At 34.3% G+C, this 18,847-nt stretch overlaps 3 protein-coding genes across 12 annotated transcripts; 2 read left to right on the plus strand and 1 right to left on the minus strand.

Moving 5' to 3' along the window:
* Positions 1 to 4,989: 4,989 nt before the first annotated feature.
* On the plus strand, positions 4,990 to 13,515 carry LOC105129430 (probable plastid-lipid-associated protein 6, chloroplastic). Of its 2 annotated transcripts, XM_011031491.1 has the most exons (6): positions 4,990 to 5,326; positions 7,899 to 8,135; positions 8,504 to 8,630; positions 8,734 to 8,959; positions 9,878 to 9,883; positions 13,501 to 13,515. In XM_011031491.1, exons 1-4 carry the CDS (start codon positions 5,042 to 5,044, stop codon positions 8,946 to 8,948), a joined length of 864 nt encoding a protein of 287 aa, XP_011029793.1. In that variant the 5' UTR covers positions 4,990 to 5,041; the 3' UTR covers positions 8,949 to 8,959; positions 9,878 to 9,883; positions 13,501 to 13,515. The 2 variants fall into 2 exon arrangements, with proteins under 2 accessions (XP_011029793.1, XP_011029792.1); XM_011031490.1 differs by lacking the exons at positions 9,878 to 9,883; positions 13,501 to 13,515 and having other exon boundaries at positions 4,994 to 5,326; positions 8,734 to 9,125.
* LOC105129429 (kinesin-II 95 kDa subunit-like) lies at positions 9,878 to 14,151 on the plus strand. The gene is made up of 6 exons (XM_011031489.1): positions 9,878 to 10,747; positions 11,410 to 11,565; positions 11,667 to 11,774; positions 11,863 to 11,973; positions 12,068 to 13,600; positions 13,727 to 14,151. The coding sequence occupies exons 1-6, from the start codon at positions 10,085 to 10,087 to the stop codon at positions 14,009 to 14,011; spliced, it is 2,856 nt and encodes a 951-aa protein (XP_011029791.1). The 5' UTR covers positions 9,878 to 10,084; the 3' UTR covers positions 14,012 to 14,151.
* Positions 14,152 to 15,155: 1,004 nt separating this feature from the next.
* On the minus strand, positions 15,156 to 18,830 carry LOC105129432 (CRIB domain-containing protein RIC7-like). Of its 9 annotated transcripts, XM_011031500.1 has the most exons (7): positions 17,478 to 17,567; positions 17,315 to 17,390; positions 16,962 to 17,227; positions 16,450 to 16,659; positions 16,180 to 16,280; positions 15,799 to 15,892; positions 15,156 to 15,674 (listed from the first exon to the last, which is right to left on the minus strand). In XM_011031500.1, the coding sequence occupies exons 4-7, from the start codon at positions 16,505 to 16,507 to the stop codon at positions 15,166 to 15,168; spliced, it is 762 nt and encodes a 253-aa protein (XP_011029802.1). In that variant the 5' UTR covers positions 16,508 to 16,659; positions 16,962 to 17,227; positions 17,315 to 17,390; positions 17,478 to 17,567; the 3' UTR covers positions 15,156 to 15,165. The 9 variants fall into 9 exon arrangements, with proteins under 9 accessions (XP_011029802.1, XP_011029796.1, XP_011029798.1 ...); XM_011031494.1 differs by lacking the exon at positions 17,478 to 17,567 and adding an exon at positions 18,779 to 18,830 and having other exon boundaries at positions 16,962 to 17,390; XM_011031496.1 differs by lacking the exon at positions 17,315 to 17,390 and having other exon boundaries at positions 16,962 to 17,314.
* Between the last annotated feature and the right edge of the window lie 17 nt (positions 18,831 to 18,847).

An 18,847-nucleotide genomic window follows, 5' to 3' on the forward strand; every position in this document is an offset into this window, starting at 1 on the left:
TTATGTCTATGTGTAAAGGCAAGTTTTTGTGAGGGTTTGCGTGGCTATGTTTGTTCAAGCCTTACAAGATATTTATTTAACAAATTCACTCAAAATTATACTACATTAATCAAAGTTCATTCGGAGATTTTGTAGAGGAACACGAGCCGTAATTATATCAATATTAGACCACTTTGATCCAAACCCTCCCATGATGCAGAGGATGATGAGGGACCGAGAAAGAACACAGGATTCCTAATTACATAATAGTTAAACCCACTTCAGTCCAAGTTCTCTTCTGGTTTCAAAATTTTAATCAAACCTAATAAAATCATAAAATTATTGATTATTACTAAACAAAGCTATTTGTTTTTGGATTAATATAAATATTCGGACTAACTTATTTATACTTTAATTAATCTCATGAAGTTTAAAATTAATAATTATATAAATTTATAATGATTATCATAATAAAAATAACAAGGAACTCCAATAATAATAAAGCTTTTGATGGTGGTGATAATGGTACGTGTAGGTTGCAACGTGATTATCATGGCATGATGGTTGATGATGAAACGTTGGAAGTCACTACTCATGTTTCATGATCCAGTGGAGGTTGTTGGAGGTGTTGCCTATGGCTGACGGCGTAAAAGAAGTTGCTAGTGGTTTGTTGGCGGCCGACTCATGACTGAACATGGAGACAATGAAAGAAAAAGAGTGGAGTTTTGCTGTTAAAAATTGTTTTTATAGAATTTTGAATTTTTTATATATTTGAAATAATTTTTTTAAATTTTTATTACAAAGTCAAACAAATATAAAAAAATAAAATACATCAAACAATTTCCCAAAGATCATTGGTGCGAAGTTTGTAGCCCAAATACTAATGATATTTTTACCAATGATAAAAAAAATTCGTATATTTCTGCTTTTTATATAGTTAGGAAAGAAAACTTGTAAAATTTTGCCTTCATCGACGAACAAAATGAAATGTTTAGTTTATACTTTCTTCCAATTCATTTGATTGAAAAGGAAATAAGATAAAATTTTATTGATAAAATGTTTAGTTGGAATTGGGCTTTTTATTTATATAATTATCATCATTTTTAATTCAAGACACAAGTTTTATAGACTAATTAAAATTAAAATTGATTAAAATTAATTTAATATATTATTAATTTAATATTTTTTAAAAAATATATCTTAATATTTAAAAAAAAAACATCAACGAGTTCGTATCAAATTTTAGATTCATAACTAATTATTTTTCCAACATTCTTAATATTATCTTTATATTTTTGTGGCAGTTAGAAAAAAGTAATTCAATTTAAAATATGTTGCAAGCTACAAATCCAGGAATTAACCATGTCATCTATCAATTAAGTTAAAATTTATTTAAAAATGTAATTTTGATTATTTTTAAAATAATTTTTCATATGAAAATATATGTTAATATTTTTTTTATTTTTTAAAAATTATTTTTGATATTAATACATTAAAATGATTTTAAAAAACTAAAAATATATTAATTTATAATAAAAAAAATAAAAATACTTTTAAAATGCATAAATAAATAGTTAAAACACAAGAAACGGGAAAAAAATATAGTGATATATATTCGATAATATATAAATTGTAGATGATTTTTGTTTATATATCGTGTATTTACTGACTGTAAAGTTACAGGGAATACATGATGCGGGAAACCAAGTTCATTTAACAATTTCCTGATAGGATGACCTTAGACCAGGGAAAGCTGGGGAGAAAACAAGTAAAGCTAAGTTTGGAATTGATCTATTAGTAAATATATAAGTTTTAGGGATTAATTTGTAGTTATGCCAAAGGTAAATTAATGGCATAGATCAGAGAACTGGCAGAAGTCTTCGTTGGTGGGTCCAACGCAATCTATCCCTTGCCGCTCAGGATCCCAGGTGTCCCTGTTAAGCAAAAAGTCACTGCTATCTATTATGTGGATTTCATCATGTACTAGTTGTTTTTTTTATAAATATTTTTACAGTAATATTTTTTATTTTTAAAAAATATTTTTTGTATCAATAAATAAAAAAAATTCAAAACATGAAATAAAAAAATTCAAAACTTTTAAAAACACGCGGCTAATCATGTTTTTAAACGTTTTTCTAGGTGAAATCAAAATCTTTTACCATTATAACTAGATTTGAATTTGTTTCTAAAAAAACAATAACTATTGGTTAAAAAAACACTACAAGAATAGTACAGTTTTATACATAATTGTGGTTGTTATAAACTTTATATCTTATTCAAATTAATTAATATGTATAAAAATCAAATTGAAATTTTATAAAAACTTAATAATCAAATTAAAAAAATTAACATCACTAGAGAGAGAATAAGAAAAAAAAAAGAAGAAATAATGGGTTATTAAGGTTTTGTTTTCAACATACTTTATATCGTTAAAAATATTTTGATGAAAATATTTTAGCCAAACATTGAAATATTACCAAATAAAATTATAATTGGTTAGGTGTTTTGTTCGAATTACTTATAACCTTGTTTGGTTATTTTCCAAGTTGTAGTTAGAATTTTCTAATCAAGATTTTTATAACGATATCAAATATGTAAAAACTAGAGTTTTGATGTGTTCCGAGCAATCCATTATTTTTTCCTTTTTTTTCTTTATTTATTTCTCTCTCTTGCCATATCAACTTATCTTTTCTATCTTTTTTAGCCATTGGATATTAAATATTATATTTTAGCTATGGAATCTTTATAAAATTTTGAGCTGATTTCTATTTATAGTAATTAATTTGCACAAAACATATATTTAGGTGTTGATTAAATAGTTGTTATTGTGAATAGTGATTTAAATAAAATTAATATTCATAAACTTCATTGTGTTTAAATTATGTTATTTCCCAAATATCTTTTCCAACATGCCATCCTCTAATTTTTTTTATCAAATTATGTTATTTTTTCAAAAAGAGAGTTAATTTACTTATTTGTCAACTCAAAATTCAATATGAAATGGATTATTGCAAAATCTTAATTTTTTTAAATAATATCATTTTACAAGTTTTTTTAAATATCAAGTTGATCCTAGTCAATTTCATTGACCTTGATCAATTTGGTTGAACTATGGCTAGTGTCACATGATTAAATTTTTCATATTGAAAAATTCAACTCAATACAGCAATTTAATCCCAACTAGGCTAAGTCTTGCCTCATTTTTTCACTCGTGTTTTTCTACAATTACATGTTTCGTTCATTTAAAGAGATTCTCACAATTGCCTCGTCGTAAATAAACATCAAACACAAGCAAATACACTGAATTTTACAAGAATACTTCTCAACCTTTATTTATCTTATCAACAAAGGATTACATAATAAAAGTATGTGTGCTATGCACATAAAACACATGCTCCACAATAAAGGCTTTGCAACCTATTTATAGACAAATATGTGAACTGCAAAACTCACCCATGATCCCCTATTTTTTAGTATATAGTAAGGCATTTTCTTCCCATGATCTTTATGATCTTAGTGGCCTATTTTTCTAGCAATTGATGAGGCAGTTACCTTTCATAATCCCATGATCTCAGGAGCTTGGAGAGCATCCTAGTTATATTCCCACGTTCTACCCCCATTATGCTATCACTTCACCCATGTTTTGTTCCCATAATGTTGTCACTTCACTCACGTTTTGGCTATTTACATGGCAGTCCAAGCTGCTAGTTTTTATTGCGTCAGCTGCAGACTTAGAAGGTCCATTATCTAAGCCCTCATGTTTATGCCAAGTCGCAAGTTCAAAAACTCACATAGACTATCACACGTTGCTTGCTGAATTCGTCTTTACCTATGCAAAGGTGTTGTTGTTTATTGCTGTCAAATTCTACACAATGTGTTTTTATTAGCATGTCCCCATGTATAGAGCTCTAACAGCTCGGGTCCTAAACTAGGTGGACTTTCAAGTTGAATCTTGTAACTATAATGCATTAAAAAAAAAACTCGATGTTTTCTTAAAATAAAATTACATCAAAAGGATTCCATATCTCTATTTTTTTTTACTTGCATGTTTATTTTTTAGAAATAATTACAAAACTCTTTTATAATTTAATTTGAATTTTATTTTCTCCTTATACTTTCATAAATTAAGCATTACATCACGGGCCAAACAAAAGATTTAAATAAAATACAATATTGATGATATAATCTATTATTAAACATGTAAACTACACGGTGAGAAATGCATTTTATAAAAATACAAAGGAAAACTGAAATTCAGACCAAACCGATACGAGGGATTTTGTAATTATCTTTTTTTCATTAAATGTCTTAATTTTTATTTTTCTCTTCAAGCAATTACCTCTCTATTTTTTTCAATTGTCTTTTCTAGAGCTCGTTAAACTGTTGATGACGTGTCCATTAAATAAACAAATTATCCTTGTATGGAATTCATTATTCATAAACAAGAAAAACAAAGAGGAAAAAACGGCAATTAAGATTCGAAAAGAAAAGAAAAGAAATATCTAGCAATAAAGAAGTAAATCCTCCCATAGTAGGAAAATTCCACACCTTTCTTCTTTTCATGGGTTATCACATAATCATAAAACACAATAAAAAAATAAAAAGATGAAATAAATTGATGTCATGTTTTAGGAGGAGAAGCTGGGTGAGAAATTTTCCTCCCAATACAAGTTTACATCTTTATTCCTTCTCATTTTGTTTTATTTTCAAAATTTAATTTTAATTTTTTAATTCCATAATAAAGATTACACATATCTTCCCAATAACCACATTAATAGCAATATAATATAATAGATTCTTAAACAGAAAGATAAATACAGAGACATCTAATTAAAAAATAGAGTGTAGGCACTAAAATAGAAAACATAAAAATATAGACACTAGGTTAGAAAAATGGTGCATATAAAAGCACCAAATTTACTTCTACAAAGTATGAAAAAGCACAAGGAAAAAAAGAAAAAAGAAAAACAAAATCTCCTTCCCCTGGCCACAAAAATTCCCACTTATTTATTTAGAGCTATATAAGAAGAAAGCCTTATAGCATCCAATAGAGAAAAAACCCATGGCATCTGTAAGCTCTCCACTTCACCCTCCAGTATTTTCTCTCTCTCCTTCTCCTCCTGCTGCAAGATGTAAACTTCCCAGCAAAGTTCGCACTGTACAAAGAACTTCACCAAGTCCCCATGAAACTCGAACTGGACGTGACAGTTCTTATACACGCCATCGACAGAGAAATGTTGTGTTGAGGTCAGCTCTTGATGAAATTAATGTTCTGGACCCACCTCCGTCTTCGTCATATGAAGAGGGAAAATCTGAACCCATTGCTTCACTGAAACTCAAATTGCTGGTAATTGTAATTTACTTTTTTTTTTTTTTATCTAGTTACCTACTCGATTCTGCCAACTGGGTGCTTCTTGTTTTCGTGGTTTCAATCTTATGTGACTAATAGTTAATGGCCAACGTCGATGTTAGTGATCTTGATTATGGTTCAATTACTTGCTCTTCGGTATCTATGGCTTTATACTTAATTGGGTTCTTTAATTTTTAGATTCAGATGCTCTGTACTGGTCCTGGGGTGAGTGAAAGCTTGCTGTTGATTTTTTTTTTCTTGGGGAACATAGGTTAAATTCTCTCGCTTTTTTTGTTCGATAGATAATGGCTATCTTTTTAGCATCTTACGCTTTGACCGAGACTAAGTCACCCTTCAAGGACATTTTAAAAATGCACCCTTCATATTGGTCTATGTGCTGCCCTTAGACTTGAAACCAGAAAGTCAATGAAAGGAACAAACCTCGTTAACAGCAAGGCCAATTCTTCAGTCACAATCAAATCATGGATGCGTGCTTAATATGGTTAGTTTTGTGTTTAGCTGTACAAGTAACTGTGACGAGGGAAGTGGGGGCGATGCTTATTGATCGGTGTTTAATGCGTTCTTGGTGGTTTAAATTGATAGGATTGTGTACATTTCTGTAATTAGGACCACATCACAGTCAGTGGTGTTTGATTAAATTGACTTCCTACCACAAGAACCAGTAACAATTACATCCACCATGTATGTATTTTGCTACCTTTGTTCTCTCAGGAATCTAGAACATACAAGCATAACCTCACTTGTACTTTCATGGTGTAAATGAGATAGAACAGGAATTGTAATTTTTTTCTGACTGAAATGTATGTGAACGCTTAGTATGGGTTTTAGTTGTATAGATGGTGGTCGTGTCGAGGGAAGTGGCAACAAATATGTGGACTCATGCCTGCTTCTTCTGTATATTGGATAATATAAAATATTCTTGGCATCTATCAATCCTTTTGTTTCTGGTAGTGGAAAGTCATATTATTGTGTTGTATTTAGTAGCTAGTCACACCTCACAATCAATAGCATATGATATAATCAAACTTTCTACCTCCAGGAGAACTGTTAATGCTCGCTTCCTTTCTGAATGGAAATTGCTATCGCTGTTCTCTATAAATTAAGAATACAAGTACACAAATGAGTGGCCTACTCTGCAAAAATGAGTTAGAAAAAGAAAAGTTCTTAAACAAGTCTCTTCTGAAGTTAAAAGAATCACAAAAACTGGAACTTTCACATGTGCAGACTTGATTCTTAGAGAACGATGACAGTGCTTTCATGGAAGAGTGGGTTTGAAATGCTAAGGAAACATATTATGAGGAATGCCTGTTTTTTTTTTTTTAAATCTGAAGTAATATTTCTAGTATAAAATGATGTCAAAAATATTTTCCTAGGAGGTGGAGTCAAGGGAAAACATGATTAATTTTAAAACTTCCACTTAATTCTCACAGCTGTAAATTTAGATGCATATGTTTGTTCAGTTGTAATTTTTTTCACCACCTTTCTTTTGTATTGTTCCACTTAATTAGGTTCACTAATTTCAATTTTAGATGCATGGTGCATTCCCTATGAATGTATTGTTCTTGTAGTAAAATGTATGTTGTTTAGGTTTTGATCGAAAAACATTAGTGCATAACTCTCATAATGGTTAATTGAGACGTGGTTAAAGCAAAACTTGGTTATTAACCGTGTTAGGCAATTAATAAATGCTGATCTTTTGTTCAACTACGGGGTGGCTGTGCTTGGAAAAGCGGATGCAAATATGGTTATCATTCCTTTCTTCATCTGTTGGGTACTTAATCTGTGTATTCTTGGCATAAAAATTTCATTAAATATTGTTTTTGGGAGGTAAAAAATGATGTAATTTTTATGATAGTAACAGTATCAGTAAATCATAATAGAATGATTAACCATCAATGACATGCTTTGTTATATGATAGAGAAACCACGAGGAAAACATGCAATGTTCATTTTTCTATATAATATAATAGAGCTTACCTCGGTTCTCTCTAGATTGAAATGTAAAGTATCTACGCTTTTGTCATTTGTGACGCGAAGGCTATAGAATGGAAGTTTTAGCAGGAGGTCTTCCACAAAGCATGTGCATCAGCATGTTTCTCTTGCAATTGGACGGTTTTAGGGGAAGAATGATGGTGCTTTTGACTTAGATGAGTGCAGTTAGAGACACTTGACAGGGAAACGAGGCCTCCTTGTGTTCTGTTAGGAGCTTCTAAGAGAGTCTGTTATAATATTGGATGATTTCCATAATATTTTTCTTATGGTCACGTGGAGGAATAATTGATGTGATGTTTAATTCCTAGAATCTCGTACATTAGTTTTCACACTCTTTATGATTTGAATGCATTTTTTTGAATAAGTTCACGTGACATTTATTTTAATTTATGGACTCATTTCAAAACACCAGAAACATAGGCAAAATCTTGGATCCCTTTCTTTTGGTACACGAATGCCAATACTGACACACCAAGCTTATTTTCTTCCTTCTAGGGTGCATATTCAATTTTTCATGAATATTCTAACCTTGGCACTTATGTTTGATTGAATGCAGAGTGTTGTTTCTGGCCTGAACAGAGGTCTTGCTGCAGGCGAAGATGATCAACAGAAGGCAGATGCAGCTGCCAAGGATCTTGAAGCTGCAGGAGGACTAGTCGATCTCTCAAAGGATATCGATAAGCTGCAAGGGAGATGGAAGCTTATTTATAGCAGTGCATTCTCATCTCGCACCCTAGGTGGAAGTCGTCCTGGACCTCCCACTGGAAGGCTGCTCCCCATAACTCTAGGTCAGGTGTGTATTTTGAACACTACCTATTGATCTGCTTTTCACCTCGGTTTGCTGGTCAATGTTTGATGTTACCATTCTGTGAAAGCTAGATCAAGGTGCAGTCCTTCAAGCACCTTAACTGGAGTAGTTTGTAGATCTCCTGCCACATGACAGGCGTTCTTGCATGTTGTGAACGCCCATCAAAATGATATTTTTTTGTGTGTGAAGGCCTCGTCTACAATTGTTTGGTCTAAAGTAACAATATTGTGATACCGCGTGTCATGGGCGGCAAGTAGACGTGTCAAAATCATTTGGACTCGTGCTTTCTTGGATGTGCAAGCTACGCTTACAAGATATAATCTGCCCTAAATTTATTTTGGCTTCTTAATTAGGTCTTCCAAAGAATCGATGTCCTAAGCAAAGATTTTGACAACATCGTAGAACTTGAACTAGGAGCTCCATGGCCCCTACAACCTGTTGAAGTGACTGCCACATTGGCCCACAAATTCGAACTCATAGGTTGGCCTCTCGCTCTCTTCTCCCTTCTCTATTTGGTTGTTACTCTCTTTACTGCTATTATTTCGTGACATAAGATGGATGCCTCTGCTTGTGTGGAGAACAGGATCGGCAAAGATTAAAATAACATTCGAGAAAACAACTGTTAAGACAACCGGGAATTTGTCACAACTTCCACCCTTAGAAGTACCTCGAATTCCAGATGCATTAAGGCCCCCATCTAACACTGGAAGTGGCGAATTTGAGGTTACCTACCTTGATGCTGACACTCGTGTCACAAGAGGAGATCGAAGCGAGCTTCGAGTTTTTGTACTCTCGTGAATTCTTTCTCGCTCGTTCGAGATTGTTGCAAGTTAAAATCTTCAAACTAATAACACAATTACGATGAGATATTATAAATATTTATTTTGTATTTATTAAAATTTTACCTGTAAAACTATTTATATAGAAGAAAATTAGAAAATCATATTAATACTAAATAAAAAATAAAAATAAAAATACTATTCCCTTCAAATATGAAAAATGGAAAATCTTAATAATATTGAATAGAAAAATAAAAATCCTAAACTGAAAAATATTTATTTATTTTCCCAAAAAGCAACAACATGATCAATTAGCCCCAATCTAATTCACGTTTTTTGAAGGATTTGTGTGGTTACTGGGGATAATCTGGTGGATGGATTGATGGTGAGCCGATGGTGAGCAATATCAATGCAAAAAGGAGGGAATTTTTATAAAAAAATTTAATTCGATCCCTACTAGAAAAAAGAAATGCAAATCAGCTATTGATTGGGGTGTCGATTGACAAACATTTAGTTTGTGCTGGTGCAAATTGATCAAGTTTAAGATATAGGGACCAATAACCAAAACAAACACGGGAATAAAAATGTGATTGCCTATTTGTTTTTTGGCACGGGCTCATCATGCCTCTCAATTGGCTTTTATTTTTTTATTTTTTTATTTTAAAGTCCTTACTATAAATAAATAAATAAATAATACCACCAGGACCACCATCAAATCATCACAGAGAAGAGAAGGGAAGCGTCCCTCCCTCGCAGAAATAGACGTTAGAAACCATAACGGCTATATTCAATTTCAAACTTGAGAAACCCTAATTTCAATTTCCAATTTCTACTGCTATTTTCTCTCTTTCCAACTCTTCTTTAGCTCCCTTTCTCTCCCATCTCTCTATCTTCCAGATCAAAAATCAATCTTTTATCTCTCTGAAAACTGAGTTTTTTTTTCACAGTTGCAGTCTTGAACTCTACAAGGAAAGAAAGAAAGACCCAGGAAAAACCATCAACAGACCTTAAATTTCTTGTCTTTCCCTTGAGAAAGTCCCTTAAATCTCGCAATAATTCAGTCGTTCTTGAATTCTTTCACTAACCCTACAAAAAACAACTCAAAAATCCATATTCTTCAAAAACAGAGTCTTGAAAATTCTGAAAGCAAACACAATGGCCCCTACACCCTCTTCTTCTTCTTCTAAAGCGAATCATCCACACCTCTTAAAGACACTGCAATCAAAACATAGGTTAAATTTCTCTTCCACAAGAACCCCAAGTCTTAATCCATCTCCAAACCCTAACTCCACCGTTAAAGAAACCCCTCAAGACCACCCGATCGAAGTAATTAGCAGAATACGAGATTATCCTGACAAAAAAGAGAAACCCAATTCCATCTTGCAAGTAAACCCCGACAATCAAACTCTTCGTCTCCGTGCAGACATTGGGTACCGAGACTTTAGCCTTGATGGGGTCTCTTTTTCTGAAGAAGAAGACCTCGATTCCTTTTACAAGAAGTTCGTGGAGTCGAGGATTACTGGGGTTAAATTGGGTGCAAAATGCACGATAATGATGTATGGTCCAACTGGTTCTGGGAAAAGTCATACAATGTTTGGCTGCTCGAAGCAACCAGGCATTGTTTATCGATCTCTGAAAGATATTTTAGGGGGAGGAGAAGAGAGAAGTGAAGGGGGTGATGGGGAGAAGATACGAATTGGCACTTTTGTGCAAGTTACAGTTCTAGAGATTTATAATGAAGAAATTTATGATCTTTTGTCAACTAATAGCGGGGGTGGACTTGGAATCGGGTGGCCTAAGGGCGGCAGTGGATCCAAGGTAAACTTTTCGACAAGTTTAAAATTCGAAAAGTTTGATTAAAATTCGATTTTGATTTGCTTATTTTTAGTAGATATTGCTGTTTATGTTATGATTAGGGCATTCTGATATCACTACTGCTCTTTTTTTAGAATTTGTTCGTTGTTAAGTATTGCTCTTTGTTTTTTTATGAAAATTTTGTTCAATTTTATGATTCATTTTTTAGTTTATAATAAGAAATTAAGAATAACTAAATTTCTTCTTTCTGTTGCTGTACCCATACCACCTCTCTGTTTGTGCCTTTCCTGAAATTGGTGTGTGAACAAAGTGAAACTCAAGCAACTTTCTTTAATCTGAAGAAGTGGGGTTGGGAGTGCTAGAACTAGATATTTGAAATTGTTCTTTCTGTTATGGTACCAGAATAAGTCGGGAGTTAGTTCTAGAGAATGCATATGTACCTGTGACAGCTAAACTGTTATGTAGTCTTCTCTTGTGCTTGTATTTTTTGTTGTTTATGAAATTTTAATTTGAACAATTTTCTTAGCTTATCTCTCCGTTGATGATTACCTGGATGCATTTTTTTTTATTTCCCATGAGGACATTTTATGGGTTCGCCATGCCATGTCAGTTCTCGGTGGACAAGATGTTATAGTGGATTATGAGGTTGTCATCATAATTTGCAGGTAAGACTTGAAGTAATGGGAAAGAAGGCAAAAAACGCAACTTTTATTTCTGGAAATGAAGCTGGGAAGATTTCAAAAGAGATCCAGAAAGTTGAGAAGCGAAGGATAATTAAGAGCACGCTTTGCAATGAGCGAAGTTCAAGGAGTCATTGCATGGTATGACTCATTTAGAACAGACTTGGATCAAAAAGTGAAACTACTGCAATTATTGTTGTTGACTGAGATTGATCTGCCTTTTCAATGGCTTGTTTGCACAGATAATCCTTGATGTTCCCACCGTAGGTGGCCGGCTTATGCTTGTGGATATGGCAGGGTCAGAAAATATTGACCAAGCAGGCCAAAGTGGTTTTGAAGCTAAAATGCAGGTAAAATTTTGGGATCCATTTTGCCCCCCTTTTCTGCGTGCTGGCATTGAAAAGGAAAACTGATTTTGTGCTTCTGGTGAAATGACAGACAGCAAAGATCAACCAAGGGAATATAGCATTGAAGAGAGTGGTTGAATCTATTGCTAATGGAGATTCTCACGTACCTTTCAGAGATAGCAAGTTGACTATGCTGCTCCAAGTAATCTCCCTACTCATGTTGATTACAACTAGGTTAGTTTGTGTAGCTTGTTTGAACTCTGCTTTATCAGGTTTTCCGGTTCCATGTTTTTCAGGATTCTTTTGAAGATGACAAGTCAAAAATTTTGATGATTCTGTGTGCAAGCCCAGACCCAAAAGAAATACACAAGACAATCTGCACGCTTGAATATGGAGCAAAAGCAAAATGTATTGTCCGTGGCCCTCATACGCCGATAAAGGATAAAGTTGGTGCTGGAGATTCTTCTGCTGTCATCTTAGGATCAAGGATAGCAGCCATGGACCAGTTTATCTATAAACTACAAATGGAGAGCAAGCTTAGAGAAAAGGAGAGAAATGAAGCTCACAAACAGCTAATGAAGAAAGAAGAAGAAGTTGCTGCACTGAGAGCACTTATTGAAGAGAAGGGGTCTTCAGCAAGTGAGGAGGAGATAAACATAAAAGTGAGTGAGCGTACAGAAGAACTGAAACTTCAGTTGGAAAAGAAGCTGGATGAGTGTCAAAGAATGGCTGAAGAGTTTGTTGAGTTGGAGAGGAGGAGGATGGAAGAAAAGATACTTCAACAGCAGCAGGAACTTGAGATGCTCAGAAGGCGCTTGGAAGAAATTGAGTTTGAGCTATGTCATTCAAAGGGTGAAAACAGTGCTGTGAATGGTCCTAGGGACATTGATGGCAGTGGCTTTGCCAGAAGATTGATGGGGGTTTATGCTGATGAGGACCCTGGGATGGTGAAATCGATGGATTTAGACATGGGTGATCAAGAAGCGTTTGTTCATGATGTGAAATTGGCTGGCACATCTGCTCACCAATCTAGCAACATTGGAATCCAAAGCTTGTCTGGTTATCCTCATTTAAGTACTTTGAATCAGGTGGTTGATCATGGAGTATTTGCACCAATATATGGTGATAAAGTGTGTCTTAGCACTGTGTTTGAGGAAGAAGAGATAGAAGAGGAGGAAAACAAAGTGGAAGATGAAGAAGTGGAGAAAGAAGTAATAGAAGTGAAGAGGATTGTTGATGTGTCCAGTCCGGCGATCAATTTCTGTGCTGACTCCTTGATGTCTTCTCCTCTGATGTTTGAGGCACTCAAAGATGGGTCAGAGGATAGGCACTCAGTTTCAGGGCCAGTAAATGAGCATGAGAATTCGAAAGATCCAGCCTCTTCGAGACTATTAAGAATCCAGAACATATTTACACTTTGTGGGAACAACAGAGAGCTTTGTCAACAATTCAGAACTCCTACATCTGCAAAAAAGAGGGTTGCAGATACTGATTCCCAAACACCTCCAATTTTGACTGTTGGCGAGGATTTTGCTCTCACGAGTTCAAACAAGGAAAACTCACCACCGCTACAGAAAAATGTGCCTGTGATGGAGTGTGGGAAAAATCTGTCTGATATGATAGCTTCAAAGGAGAATTACAACCCTTTAATAGGAAGTAATGATACACAGATTGAAGTGCATGTGAAATGGGAAGCTTCTCAAGGAAACAATGGGAAGTTCATCACTACACTTAAGGTTTTGAAGGATGCGACACTTGCTGACCTGCGAAAGCTGATTGAAATCTATCTTGCTGCAGACAATCAAGCATTCACTTTTCTTGTGCTTGGGGTAAGGTGTTATCTTCATTTAGCTAGTCCTTAAAACAAGATAGATAACCAACCTCTTTGAGTTTGCTTGCTTGCTGCTGTTTTTTTTTTTTTTTTTTATGGAAACGCTATAAATTTACTTGTGCAGGATCCTAGTGGAGCACCAGTTCCAAGAGAGAAAGAGTCGACGGTACAGGCCATCAAACTCCCCATTTGCAACGACCAGTCTTATGGCTACTTGGCTTGCTTGCGACCAGCCAAGGGAACCCAAGGTTCGAATCATCTCCCAGCAACCCCTCTTCCATTGACTCCGGTGGAAAATAAACTACCACAGACCCCAATGCCTTGCTTGTCACATCAAGCTGTTGACTTATCTCCCAAACTAGCTGCACACCTGAACTCTACTCCCTTCATCACTCTTCGAAGGCGCTAGCTGTCATGGTGTGTATCTGATGCATTGAGTATATATGCGTATGTACTCTTTCTGGATTTTAAATGTGAATTTACTGTCGATAAATGAATTTGGCTATCTGTCTGGGTATGGCTTGACTAATCATTTCTCTTCTTTGTTTATGCTGCGTTAGATTTTGTCTCTACATATTATTTGCATCTTCAAATCTGATTGTTCCAACGCGGTCAAGGCACGCACGGCTGATAATCTCTGCATAGAGAGGGTCCTCTGCTTATCCAGTTCCATTTAATCTGCAAATTTGACAATGGATCCAACTCTTTAAAGTGGATAACGAAATTAAAATTATTGTAAAGTGAAATCTGAAGTAACAACCACCTTCTTGTATTGCTAGAACCCTTGTCCATAATCGAGTTTTGTTTTCATGTTTCAAAATGATTTTAAAATAAATTAAAATTTTATTTTATTTTTTTATTTGCTTTAATTTTTTTTTTTTGTGTTTTTAGATCGTTTTAGTATATTAATATAAAAAATAACTTATTTTTAAAAAAATTATTTTAATATATTTTTAATCAAAAAACATTTTTAAAAAACAACCACCATTGTACTTCTAAACAACTTCTTAAATATATTTGCGCTTCTTATACTGGAAGTGCAAGCAATTCTCTCACAAAAATCAGTTTCTTTCTAATCTTATTTAGTAATCATAATTTTGACATTGCCATTATATAGAGGTGTAAGCTAGAACAAAGCAAAAGAACGGCACTGAGTCTTGTATGTATCAGTAGTAACATGATGCCATAAATCACTGAGTCTAATACTGCAAGGAAAACCCTTCCACTTTTGTAAGAAAGAAAAAAGAAAAGAAAGAGTCATGTTATTTAATTATTTTTTTGATAAATTGATGGAGCATTTATATGTTTTGAGAATTTTAAAACAATGCTGGAGAAACTCCTGTTGTCAATCTGCTCTGGACTGGTCATCGTGTCGTCAATAAAATATGGGGTAAAAAAGGCTACCGAAAAGCTGAAGCACAAGCTTTTGACTTTTGGCTATGCAAGATAAACATGTACGTACATTAAGAGAACTAAAAAGCAAATTAAACACAAATTGAATTATGGTTAACACTTTAATACACATTACAGTAAATCTCTAACACACAAATCACTGCATTGCTTTCATCCCTCCTCTTCATAGGCTTCCAAAACAGAGCTTAGTTGGCTTGCAATGTTCTTCCTTCCATTTATAGATTCACAACCCCCAGATCCAGGATCTGAGAAAGGAACCGCTTCTTTTGAAGACTTCTTTTCCTTTGATTTCGATGACCCACTGCCTGGCGATCCTTTGGACTTTCTTGCACGAGAATGTTTTGGGATGGAGGGCTGGTCATGATTAGGCGATTCAGCACCAAGACTTGAGTTCTTTTGCCGTCTTGAGATTCGGTTGGTCCCTGATGTTTCTCCTTTTGGAGAGTCCATTGACTTGTTAGAAGAGCGGTGACGCCTATAACTCTTTGGCGCATCAGTGCCGCGGGGGGAATTTAAAGGTGAACCCGCACCGCTAGATGCTTGGTGCCTGGAATTCCTTGATGAGTCGGTGCTCCTTCGGTCTGGGGAATTTAGAAGTGAGCTAGCACTGCCTGATGAGCGCCTTGACCTATGCCTCGGCTTTTCAGTCTGAATTGTGTCTGTTAAAGCAAAGCAACATCAGCAAACTACATTTTTTCCCAGCTGAATAGATGATCCAGTAAAACCCTGCACGTATATTAATCCATAAAAACACTGATCCATGATCATTAGAAAAAGGCAAACCTTCTGCGGGTGGATCTGTTGAAAGGCTCTTCACTTCTTCTTTAGAATTTGAAGTCATACATAAAAGTTCTGGAGGAGAGTTAAAGTCATTCATCTACACACGCAAGGAATTATTTCTCATCAGAAAGCCTATTAGAGCAGTGACAAGAAGCAATACCTAAGTAAAATTTAAGGTTTTCATTTCTTTTTCTTTCCCATATTTTGATCTCATGCTCACTGATGTCTGAAGGAAAAGGGACATAAGTTGATAATGTTAGGCAGCGTGTAGCCAAAGGAAGCATGAAATGGGGGTGCCTATCTATAGGAGCTTAAGCAACCTAAATCGTTTTCATGGATAACTTCGATCTTCAGAGGCAACGGAAAGGAAACTTTTTGGCATACCCAGCTAGGTGCATTTATTTCAGATGGACCATCGCATCCAATGTGAGCAACATGCTTTACATCTGTAGGAAATCCAATTTGCATTTCTTGTTCCTTTTCATCTGCAAAATTGGAGAAAGATTGATGACCACAGACATGGTACAATACTACTACTGCTTATATCCGCCAAGTCTACTGTTGGAATACTTGATAAGTATTAATGCAACATTGAGCTTCAATATTTTTTGTTCTGAAATAATATATTCTTTATGAGTGAAAAAGTAGACGTACCAAATATTTGTGAAATGTATCTTAGACCTCTCAAAAGACCTTTCACTTTGGTTGTCATTTTGGCCGAACCAAGCAATTAATTTGGCCGCGCCTGCAAAGTTGATGCGCTTGTTGAATTGGTGCTTCTGCACTTGAAAAATGGAGTAAAGCAAGTGTGTGTGTGTATCAGCAAAGCTGACAGAAGAAAATTCTTAAATTTTTCCGCTTATCCTGTCACAATATCCAGTAAATTCCATCAAAATGCACCAAAATTTAAGAAAAATATCCTTGCTAATCGAAAATAAATTATGCACATCTCAAAAATCTTTCTTTGAACACCGTAAAATTTGTTTCCATAATTTAATATATTCTAAAACAATTATCATCACCAATGGAAAATTCAAATCCATTAACTCACCAAGGATCACAAAACAAACTCACGACAACTTGGAGCAATCAACTTAGTAAGAACAAACATTAAGAAAACTCCCATCGAAACAAAGGATGTGCAAATTCTATAGAGAAAACCGCACCTTGGAGAAACAAAACGAAGAAGTCAAGACAATGCCATGATCTTGCAATGTCAGTGATTGCACATCAAACAATCTCTGACCAGGAACACACAGTTTGGTTCCATGAACAAGATGCCATCCCTCAACCCTAATGGATGTAAGTTCTTGGTTGCTGGCTTTGTCTCCAATCAAGAAGAGAAGATGGATACTATGAACCGGAAAATCTCCAAATTTTGTAGTCTAACACATCATCTTCGTTTCAAGGACGCGTTTTCCTTTCCCATCCTCTGTCAATCAAAACCAGTAGATAGCCTATTTTCCAGGCCAAATATCCAGAAAGGCAGAGCCATCTAACTTTGGGTGTTTTTCGTTACCTGTCTTTTCATAAAAGCGCGGGAAAAACGGTTAGGAAAAACGGTTCTTACTTCTGGTTTCTTCTGTTGCTCCTCTCTAATGACACATCAGCATGCAAATTTAGCAGTATCCAAAATAAACCAAGAAAATATAAATCACGAACACCTCTTTTAGAACACTTACCAAACTAATCAGGTCAGACACATCAGAGGCTCATCGGCTATTTATCTTCTTATCGGGTAACAGGTGACTGGGTTGGCATTCGAAGTGGAGGTCCCACTAATGGGATATAAAAATCATTACACGAGGCCTGCTGCTCATGAATGACAAATTTCATTTTCAAATAGGAGGACAAGAGTGTGACTGCCAAATAAATAAAATATAATAAGATATAGATAAAACCGAGAGATAAAAAAAATGGAAATTGAAGAAATAATTTTTTTTGAAAAATGAGAGAATTGTTATCAATTTTTGATTAATCTAGATGTTATTTTCTCCTCCTGCATTTCTATATCTCTCCTGTGTAGTAATTATACCTGAAAAAACTAGTGTTTATTTCCTTGTTTTTATCAAGTAGCATAAATGTTGTTAAAAATACCTTTTTAATATAAAAAAAGTAAAATCAAATCATAAAATTCAAATTTCTTTAACTAATTATATATTAATAATTTTAGACAAATAGTAAATGTAATAGTACCCTAGCAAATTCTAAAAATGTAATGCTACCCTAGATGAAAAACTTTAATTACATTAAAATATGATAAAAAATAAATAATATTATAATAAATAAATGAACTAAATAAAATAAAAGGAATAAATAATATGAATCAAGAAGAAGTTAATGACATGGAAAAATAAAATATCTCAAAACAAAAACAAAACTTCTTAATACAAGGAAAAATCAGAAAAAATAAATAGAAAGCTAAAAATAATAGGATAACTGATTTCTAAGAAACTCATTACCAGTCTACTGATTATTCATATAAAACCATAAACCATTAAATGCACTTATCTTACATAGCATTTTAATAGATCTTATAAACTCATAAACTCGATTTGATTTTACCAATTTTAAATGAATCAAACCTAATTTTACCGTTTTCCAAGTTTTTAGTTCAATTTTACACATTAAATACATGTTAACTTGTAAAAATTAAAAGATTTTACAAACCCACTTGCAATTTTGACAACGAGTAGCCTTCCTTCTAGAGCACCCTGCTCTAAATTTGTAACTTCAGTTGCTGCCTCCTAGGATGTTTTAATTTACATGCAGAAATACCCTTCAAAGGTTATTATACTGTTTATTCACAACATTATCATCTACTTTTCTAATCTTAGGAGAAGCTGCAAGAAAATATGATTTCTTGAAAGTGCACTTGTATGCAGCTCTAGTATCTAAACAAGAAACCGCTATCAGAATTGCTGTCGCAACCTTGGGGGTTCCAAGCGTTAAATGAATGGAGCAGAATGGCAACTTAATTCACCTATGCTCAAGGGTGGGCAACACTGCCTTCCTCAGTGCGCGCTACCTGCTCCCCAACCATACAGAACGC

Source organism: Populus euphratica, unplaced genomic scaffold, assembly GCF_000495115.2.
Source record: "Populus euphratica unplaced genomic scaffold, PopEup_1.0 scaffold18.1, whole genome shotgun sequence".
Taxonomy (NCBI): Eukaryota; Viridiplantae; Streptophyta; class Magnoliopsida; order Malpighiales; family Salicaceae; genus Populus; species Populus euphratica.